Raw genomic sequence first — 10,361 nt, forward strand, 5'->3', positions numbered from 1 at the left:
CAGCCGATCATTCCAGAAATTTAGTTATCACTCAAAATTAAATCATTGCAATTATCAGAAAAAGAAATCAGAAGTATTAAGTTAATTTTACTTATTTCAGTAGTTCTTCAGAACAACTTCAGGGGCTTTTGCTTATTCAGTAGACTTGGGTCATGATCCAGATGTACTTTTAAAAACCTTTTAAAATGATTATGCTATGTATTTCTGACTAAGAACCAAGGGGTTCCTCAATTTATAAATAAAGGAACTCTAACTGCTTTTGAACTGTGGCGCTTGAGAAGACTCTTGAGAGTCCCTTGGACTGCAAGGATATCCAACCAGTCCATTCTAGAGGATATCAATACTGGGTGTTCATTGGAAGGACTGATGCTGAAGCTGAAACTCCAATCCTTTGGCCACCTTATGCGACGAGTTGACTCACTGGAAAAGACTCTGATGCTGGGAAAGGTTGGGGGCGGGAGGAGAAGGGGACGACAGAGAATGAGATGGCTGGATGGCACTGCCGACTCGATGGACATGAGTTTGAGTGAACTCCGGGAGTTGGTGATGGACAGGGAGGCCTGGCGCGCTGTGATCCATGGGGTCGCAGAGCGTCGGACACGACTGAGCGACTGAACTGAACTGAACTCAGAGAGATTAAACAACTTGTCCAAAGTTAAAAAAAAAAAAGTTTCAAAGTTTTATCTAGAATCTAGCCGTCTCAACTCACAGAAAGCTACGAGTATGGGGAAAAAAACACACAGACTTTAGAATCTATATGCCAGCAAGAAGGATTAATACAGGATTTTAAAACTTCATATATTTTATATCTTTATATATTCTACTGAACAAAAGCTTGGAATCTTGAATGACTGGCTATTCCTTGTCATTGCCTAGCCAAAGCTTCTATTCATACTTCAAAACCAAGCATAAAAGTCACTATCTCTTCTTCCCATCTACCCCAGACAGGAATCTTTAACTCCATTCTCAAGATACCCACAACAACACTTAATCACTGCATTTTATTTAATTATCTACACATCTGTCTCACCCACTACAATATTAATTTCTTGGCACTGGAGACTGTATCTTAATTTGTTTTCCCAGTGTCCAGGAAGCCATTCAACAAATGAATGAATGAAAAGAAAACTCCCAATATTTGCTACTACCTGAAAGAATAGCTCATAATATAACTTCTACAGTTTTATTACGGTCAGGTATCTAAAATAATCAAGTATGCAATAAGAAGATATTTTCCAATACTTAAAACAAGATATTCCTTCAAAAACTTTAACCCATTATATATTTCAAAATTATTAAAAATGTTAATGATTCAAATAAAAGTTACCGTCCTTCAATTCTCAAGATGTCTATGCCATTTTCTGCTGTTCAACTCTCCTTACAAACTTGCAGTTTAAGAGATTATTAAGTTTAACTTATTGAAGTAAAACATTTCAGTACAACAGTATTTAAAGAAATGATTTAGAAGATTCCCTGTCACATTAGGAGAAGGCAATGGCACCCCACTCAAGTACTCTTGCCTGGGAATCCCATGGACGGAGAAGCCTGGTAGGCTACAGTCCATGGGGTTGCTAAGAGTCGGACACTAGTCGACTTCACTTTCACTTTTCACTTTCATGCACTGGAGAAAGAAATGGCAACCCACTCCAGTGTTCTTGCCTGGAGAATCCCAGGGACAGCGGAGCCTGGTGGGCTGCCGTCTATGGGATCGCACAGAGTTGGACACGACTGAAGTGACTTAGCAGCAGCAGCTGTCATATTAAGTGAGTCAAAATTAATAATTACAATACTGCAAATTCCTAATAGGATCAAAATTAATAAGATTTTACTATATTTACTAAAAATGACAATATTAAAACCAGTCAACAAAAAACACATCTTGGGAACAGAAAAAATAGTACTAATTAGTAAAGTTCAAGACAGAAACACACTTATTGGTTGTTCTTCCTTAATGGCATTTATTTTATTTCATGCAGGGTTTTTCAATGGAAAAAAAAGTTGCCATTTGACTTTAAAAATAAAAATGTAAAATGTATATTTGAAATCTCAAGAGACAAAGTACCTTCAATGAAGAAATAACTATATATCCTTAAAATTAAGGAAGATAAATGCTATTTCACTGTTTGAGTTTACACCTTGTACTTTTCCCTCAAGCAAAATTTTCTGTTTCAGTTCAGTTCAGTCGCTATCCGACTCTTTGCGACCCCATGAATCACAGCACGCCAGGCCTCCCTGTCCATCACCAACTCCCGGAGTTCACTCAAACTCATGTCCATCAAGTCGGTGATGCCATCCAGCCATCTCATTCTCTGTCGTCCCCTTCTCCTTCTGCCCCCAATCCTTCCCAGCATCAGAGTCTTTTCCAGTGAGTCAAATAGTCGCATGAGGTGGCCAAAGTATTAAAGTTTCAGCTTTAGCATCAGTCCTTCCAACGAACACCCAGGACTGATCTCCTTTAGAAAGGACTGGTTGGATCTCCTTGCAGTACAAGGGACTCTCAAGAGTCTTCTCCAGCACCACAGTTCAAAAGCATCAATTCTTCAGCGCTCAGCTTTCTTCACAGTCCAACTCGCACATCCATACGTGACCACGGGAAAAACCATAGCCTTGACTAGATGGACCTTGGTTGGCAAAGTAATGTCTCTGCTTTTTAATATACTATCTACGTTGGTCATAACTTTCCTTCCAAGGAGTAAGCGTCTTTTTATTTCATGGCTGCAATCAGCATCCACAGTGATTTTGGAGCCCCCAAAAATAAAGTCTGACACTGTTTCCACTGTTTTCCCATCTATTTCCCATGAAGTGATGGGACCAGATGCCATGATCTTTGTTTTCTGAATGTTGAGCTTTAAGCCAACCTTTTCACTCTCCTCTTTCACTTTCATCAAGAGGCTTTTTAATTCCTCTTCACTTTCTGCCATAAGGATGGTGTCATCTGCACATCTGAGGTTATTGATATTTCTCCCAGCAATCTTGATTCCAGCTTGTGCTTCTTCCAACCCAGCGTTCCTCATGATGTACTCTGCATATAAGTTAAAATAAGCAGGGTGATAATATACAACCTTGACGTACTCCTTTTCCTATCTGGAACCAGTCTGTTGTTCCATGTACAGTTCTGACTGTTGCTTCCTGACCTGCGTTTTCAGTTTTCTTATTATTATTCATATGGTTAGTCCTTTCAGCTTGTGCTTTTAATATGTCATGGACTAATTTTAGAAATATTCACAAAGAAAAAATGCATATAATATAAAAAGTAAATACAAAATATTTATAAGTTCCCCCAAATGTCAATAAATAGAATTTTAAATTTCCTAATTCTAAACTATTTCTCATTTCAATATACTACAAAGCTAAATAGAAGTCTTTAATAATCACTGGTATACTGTTAATTATGACCTCAATGCCTTTTCATAACAAACCCATACAAAGTTCACATAAAAGTAGTCTACAGTAAATAAGAAAATTATTTCTATAATTGCCTATTTCTTTTAGGTTAAGATTATTGTGTGTAAAATTATATCTGCCAGAAAAATTTCACTAATGATTATAACCTAATGACAAAAATAAATTAAGAGCCCAGACTTAGTGGTTAAGAGAGAAAGGAGTCAATCCAAACTTCTACTTTTCAGAGTAAGACTTGGACAAGTTAACCAAATTCAACTGCTTTATCTAGAGAATAAATCACAGATCTAGAGAATAAATCACAGATCTGTGGACAATTAAAAGAAAAAAATTTTTAATTTAGGATATAATAGCGATTCAATAAGGAGAAGACAATGGCACCCCACTCCAGTACTCTTGCCTGGAAAATCCCATGGATGGAGGAGCCTGGTAGGCTGCAGTCCATGAGGCCGCTAAGAGTCGGACACGACTGAGAGACTTCACTTTCCCTTTTCACTTTCATGCATTGGAGAAGGAAATGGCAACGCACTCCAGTGTTCTTGCCTGAAGAATCCCAGGGATGGGGGAGCCTGGTGGACTGCCGTCTATGGGGTCGCACAGAGTCGGACACAACTGAAGCGACTTAGCAGCAGCAGCGATTCACTAAATAGCTAGCATTACTTTTACTTTTATTACATGTTCTTTTTCCTAAACAAAGACATAAAAGGGAAGCCTGGCATGCTGCAGTTCACAGAGTTGCAGTCAGACATGACTTAGCGACTGAACAACCACAAAGATAAAACTATTTCTAACATAAAATGTACATCTACTGAGCATGATCTGAAATTATTGTTGGAATTTACTTAACACTAACACTGCAAGTAAATTATCAAACAAGAATACAAATTAAATTTTTAATCACCCTTGCCAGTAAAGACAAGAATTTTCAATACTGATACTTTCCCATCTGAGCCTTCTCATTTTCAACATATTGGATGTGGCTAACTAAATATATCCATCCCTTTAACTTTCTTAAAATATAAATATACAAGCAACAGATTAAGAATCCTAATTTCATTTATATGTAAACTGTACCAGGCTGCTGCTTCAACTTTATTTTTGGAAATAATCTATTTAAGTCATAATATAATAAAATATGCATGCACATATGTCAGCATTTGTACAAAAAATTGTATAAGTATACACAGCTTATTTTTTAAAAGTGGGAGATGAACAGGCAGAGAATTTCTGAAATCATATTTGAGTTTTTGACAATAACAAGTATTCCTTCTGTAATCATTTAAAAAATTTATTATTTAAGTTATTTAATAATTCCACAAAGGAAACAAAAAGTGGACAATTTACCATTGCCACTTAAAAATAATAAAAATAAGCCTCTTTCCTAAGTATTTTTCACTGATCTTTATCTCCTCAGCCTATATCATCCAGTATAACAAGAAATAGAATTATCAAATCCTCATTTTTAGAAGCACCTTCCTTGAAAACTAAAGTTACAAACAGATGTAGTAGGCTTTGTTTACAGAAATATATACGTTATATATATATGTATGTAACTTAAATACAGATTGAGGAAGAGACAATGCTTTCTTAACATGTTTAAGGATTTTGAGAATGAAAATCTCCCTGGGGAAAAAAATCTTATAGGTACTAACAGTACTTCTACAACTTGCCAAAATCCAATCTTTGGAACATGCTTTCCGCTCCTGATTAACCCACACAGAAAATAAGGCCCTTAAATGAAGAGAAATGTAACACTGAAAGGGAAGACTAAAGCTGATTCCCTTTCCTTTACCCTGACTGCATACTTCCCATACATCTTCCTACCTCCATTAGATAAGCACATATCAGGTAAAGACTTTCAATTTTACACTGTTATTAACTTCTTTACTCATAAAATAAATTTATCCAAAGTCACGGGCAAAAGCCTGTAATAAAAATACTCCAAAAAAGAAGTTTGCAATAGCTGGATAGGTATTTTTGCCTTTCTGTCCTTTAGAATTGAAGCAGTAACTTAACAAGATGAAAAATATGAAAAGTATTAATTGAGACCTTTTGGTACAGAATCACCAAGTTCATGTTGGTGATGGCATAGGAAAAAAGAGAAAAAAGTAAGAAAGAATAAACACACACACACACAAAAATTAAGGTCAGCTAAAAAATGTTTCCTTTTTGGAATTTTGGTATATGTTTGCTAAACAGCAGTAAAATTTCAGGAAAAAAACAAATGTTGCTGCCAAAAGTTACTGAGAGTCCTAAACAAATACCATCTTACATTTATAGAAGTTTTAAACTATTTTCACATTGTTATAATCTTTTATCTTCACAATCCTATGAAGTAGACAGATCATGTATTATCATCCCTATATTAAGAAAAACTAAACTGAGCTCAATTAAACTGTTTAAAATGGGCCTTATCTTCTACTTTGTAAACATAACAATCAGAGCTGGAACAGACTTGAGCATTCCTTTCACAGTTAATTTTACCCCATTTCACAGATGAAAAACAATGAAGCTCTGGGAAGTCAAGACACCCAACCAATATTACAAAACTCTCAGTGACATACTGAAGACTGAAAGGCAGGTCTCCTAACTTCTGGCTCCATACTCTTTATTTCCACCACACTGCCCTGCCATGTCACAATGAGTGATATAAAAGTAGGCTGAAAACGTTAAAAGTCACTATATAAGTGGGTAGTAGTAGTAGCTCCAGAAGAGGGAAGACATTTTTAATTTTTAAAAAATTAAGACATTATGAAATAAATACATTTAAATGTAAAACTACCTACCACCTTCACCTTTCACCCTTAAAATCCTCCTTCACATCTTCTTAAATCCCTGATTTGATTACAAATTCTTAAAATTTTCATAACCTGTATGTATTTGTTCGTTGTTCTTTAATCACTCAGTGGTGTCCAACTCTTTTGCAACCCCATGGACTATAATCACAAGGCTCCTTTGTTGGTGGGATTTCCCAGCCAAGAATACTGGAGTGGGTTGCCATTTCCTTCTCCAGCCTGTACATATTAAGCTATCAAAAATTACTCAATTGATATAAATTTTACTTCAAAAAGCCAAAATATTTTTCAGGAGCCATGTTACATTCCCCTAAGTATTAAAGCCTATTATTCTTGGTTACAGTAACTTAAAGTTATTTTATTGATACTGAGGTCACTGAAGTATTTTTCACTGTATATGCTCACTAAAATACTGCCATTGCAGACTTCTAGTTGAAACAGTTATCAGATCTGATAGACAATCTAATGCAAACATGAACTAATGAAAATGTGGTAACTGACTGGCAGAGATGCAGTATGCAGTAGAAGGGGTTTGTCTTTTTTTTTTTGAGGACTATAAAAGATTGAGATTGAAAAGATAACGGGGGTTTACACTGCCATAAAAACCTAGACAGCACGAACCTTATAAACACATGGTAAACGGATCTTATTCACTTTTTGGGGCAAGATTTTTGAACAAATGTTTCAATCCCAGCCAGCCAGGAAGATATGCCAGCCTTTATACACAACAACAGGCTGAAAGACTCAAAAATCCATCTGATGTATTTGTATATAAAATCACACAAGGAGGGCAGATCAAAAGCTATTATTATTAAAACTAGAGCAAGATTACACACACATACACACACACGCTCATATATATGTTGCATATACATACATACACAGTATGCATAATGTATTCATCCTTTTCAACAAGTCCTAACTGAAAGCTTCATGGACCGTGTAAGACCCCAAGTACTAGTAATTAAAAAATGAGTAACACAGTCCCCACTGAGCGGGAACTCACAATCACTCAGACAAGGCAGAAGTATTTCTCAAGAAATTATAAACGTGTTAAGTGCTGAAATATAATATTTCAGTAATTCAAAATATTAGACACTTGGATATAATGATCAACTCACTTTAAATTGTACTAGTTCAATAATGCAAGAGCCTAAAGTTTCTCAAAACAGGAAGTGAAAAAATATGCTTTTGAGAAAAGGCAGTGAACTGAAGTATTTGAACGCTTAAAATTTAGTCTAATCTTAGATCATTTATGAAGATGAAATCTGTAAAATCTATTTTCATGCCATAAAAATGTGTAACGAATGCTTTAAAAAGAGGAATTTTGCCTAAATACCCGAATCACTTTTGATGTTACTCTCACTTCCTCTTTTGGAAACCATCATAACCATTTCCTTTAACCACAATACCACACGTCTAGTAACTTTTAGCGATGTTTGTCTTGCTTGTTTTTTTGCACAAAGATCATATAGGAACGAATTTCCAAGCTAAAGAGCATCTCACAAAAAAGTTCAGGTCAATGAACCTGTAAGTAATACCATCTAAAATTATTACAAACTTACATAAACTTATAACCAAGTCTCTTCTCGGTAAATGCAGAGGGTTTCATTGGAATGACCCTGAGCTCCTGTCACACAAAATTTAAGTGTGAAGAGGCATTTTACTCTTGAGTGCACTAGGTTTAAGGTCAACCAATCCTCATTTCAGGGAAGCCAATGGAACACAGCCATCGCTACACAAAATTTATCATTATTAAACCAGGACAGTCTTCTCTAGAAATTTCAGCGTCTACATCAAATTGCTGAAATAGGTCAGTTTTATATTGAACTCCATCATACGAATTTTAAGTATTCTTTTCTTCAGGAGCCCTAATTTACAAGGGCTATAGCTGTACTGAGACAGAATGCATTAAAAAGCCAACAAAAATAATTATGAAGATATAACATCAAATACACACTGGAAACTGTCAGGATCTAGCCTGCATCAAAAAATCTTAAGTTTTCTCTCTACCAAATTACTAAAAACTTTACTAACTTTGCCTTAAAAGAAATAGAATGTTGGTATTTCTTTTCTAAAATAAATTAATGTAATATTTGCTCTGTCCTTCAATCTATTCTTAACTCCAACTCAGCCTTTCATTCCTTAATCTTGCGAAGGCCACGTAAAGACTTTCAATGGGCCTATTAGCTAGAGCTACTGAAATGATCAGACTACACCATAAAATCAGCATAATAGCAACACAATCACAGCTCTTATTGTGTGTAGACACCGAAGGTAAAGAAATTCAAGAAACGATGTTTCGGTATTATCGACATGGTTGGAAAAACTAAGCTGAGGAGGAGTAAAGAGAAAAAGAGAAGAAGGTTGTTATTCCTGTCCTAGTGACTCAGAACCCAGAAGTATTTCAGGAGAAAGCTGGTTCCACCCTACTCCCACCTCCTTTCCACCTTCAAAATGAAATAATTCCAAATCGTCAACACACTCTTACACGGCTTTTATTTAGCAATCCAGAATAAAACGGCCAAGTGGAGGAGATGTAGGGTTCACCCAGATGAGCCATTCCCTTCTCACATCCCCACTTACATACCAGAAGAACTGAGGGGGGAAAACAACCGCCACCATCTGCAGATTTCTACCTTTCGATCCCAGTTACGGTCACCCAAGTTTCCCTATCGCCCTCCGAGGAGCTCTCCATCCTCCCCGCTCTCGCGCAGCCCCAGCTCCGGGGGCCAGGGCGCCGAGCGGGCGGCGGCGGCGCCCCTCGGCCCGCGCCGGCCGGCCAGGTCCCATCGCTGGGAGCGGGCAAATGGCTCCTCTCCGCCGCTGGCCGGCCCGCGAGCCGGCGGGAGAGACGCCGGGGCTGCGCGTTAGGCCGCGGCGGGGCCTGCGCCGCGAGGCCGTGCCTTCTGCCCCGGGCGCCGCCGCCGCCCCGCCGCCCGGGCCGCCCGGCCTCCAGCCCGCCTCCGCCCGCCCGCCGCCCCCGCCGAGGCCTCGCCGGCCCGCGCGCACCTTCTTGATGTTGTAGAGGCGGGTGAGCATGCCGACGCCCCGGTCGTTGAGGATGGTGAGCTTCTCCGCCAGCTTCTGCTGACTCGGCTGCAGCACGGAGCGCGACATGGTGGCGGCGCCGCCGGCCTCGCGCGCAGTCGCCGGCCCGCGGCCTCCGCGGCTGCCTCGCTCGGGCCTCCTCCCCCACCGCCCGCGACCTCCGCCTCAGGGCAGCGCGCCCATGGCCCTCGCGCCCCAGCCCCGCGCGGTGGACAGAGCAGCCGCGGCGGCCGCCTCGTCGTCCCTCTCCCCGCCGCAGCCCGCGCCCCGACAGCCGCCTGCCTTCGGCCCGCCGCCCTTCCGTCCCCGCCCGCGGCGCTCTCCGCCCCAGCCCCCACCACCGAGCCGCCTTCCCGGCTCCTCCACTAGGTGTGGCGGAGGCGGCGGCGTCTCAGGCGGCTGAGAACGAGGCCGCTTCCCCGCAGCCCCGGACGAGCGCTCGGTCACCTGATCTGCCGCGCCGGCGCCCCCGCGAGGCCGGACGGGGAACTGCGCCTGGGGTGGGGGCGCCTCGCTGCAGCCGCCGCTCGGGACGCGGCTCCTGCTCCACGCCCGACCCAAGCCGGCCCGGCCCGCCCAGTCCGGGGAGCCTAAGCCCGACCCGAGGAGGTTACGTTTTCCCGTCCGCCACACACCCCTCGCCTTTCACGTTTCCAGAAGTTGCCTTTCCACCGCCTCCCTGGAGAAGCCGGCAGAAGCCCGCGGGGAGGGGCGGGGGCGGGGTGGCTTCCTTTCCGGCGAGTTTCGCCCGAGAGTGGGCTGCGGGCTCCCTGCGCTTCCCCTCCCACCTCTCGACAGACGCTCGCGCTGAACACCGCAGATGCGCTCCGCGGGCGGCCCGCGCCTCGCCCTGCCGCCCCTTGCCGGCCTCTCTCCCCCGCTTCAGCGCAGTTCAGGAGCGAGCGGGTCGGAGCGAGGGCGACTCAAGTTCCTCGGATAATCAGAATCTGACATTTGCGACGGGATTACCCTTCCGGAGAAGCCCGGCCTGAGGGAGGCAGAAATAAATGTTTCTTCAACTGCATGAAGGAACTTTCCTATTTTTTTTTTTCTGGCCTCCACCCCAAAGTTCACCCCTTCTTGGCAACATTCTGCTTTTCCATCTTTTTTTTT

At 41.4% G+C, this 10,361-nt stretch overlaps 1 protein-coding gene across 1 annotated transcript in view; it reads right to left on the reverse strand.

Moving 5' to 3' along the window:
* Positions 1-9,588, reverse strand: part of NCKAP1 (NCK associated protein 1) — a 120,582-nt gene extending 110,994 nt beyond the window's left edge. Inside the window, exon 1 of the mRNA XM_055398884.2 lies at positions 9,210-9,588. Coding sequence (XP_055254859.1) covers positions 9,210-9,317 — 108 coding nt within the window. The 5' untranslated portion in view covers positions 9,318-9,588. The remainder of the gene's footprint in view (positions 1-9,209) is intronic.
* Positions 9,589-10,361: the final 773 nt, after the last annotated feature.

The sequence above is a fragment of the Moschus berezovskii genome, chromosome 2, assembly GCF_049115385.1.
Source record: "Moschus berezovskii isolate FMDL1 chromosome 2, NW_MosBer_1.0, whole genome shotgun sequence".
NCBI classification, from domain to species: domain Eukaryota; kingdom Metazoa; phylum Chordata; class Mammalia; order Artiodactyla; family Moschidae; genus Moschus; species Moschus berezovskii.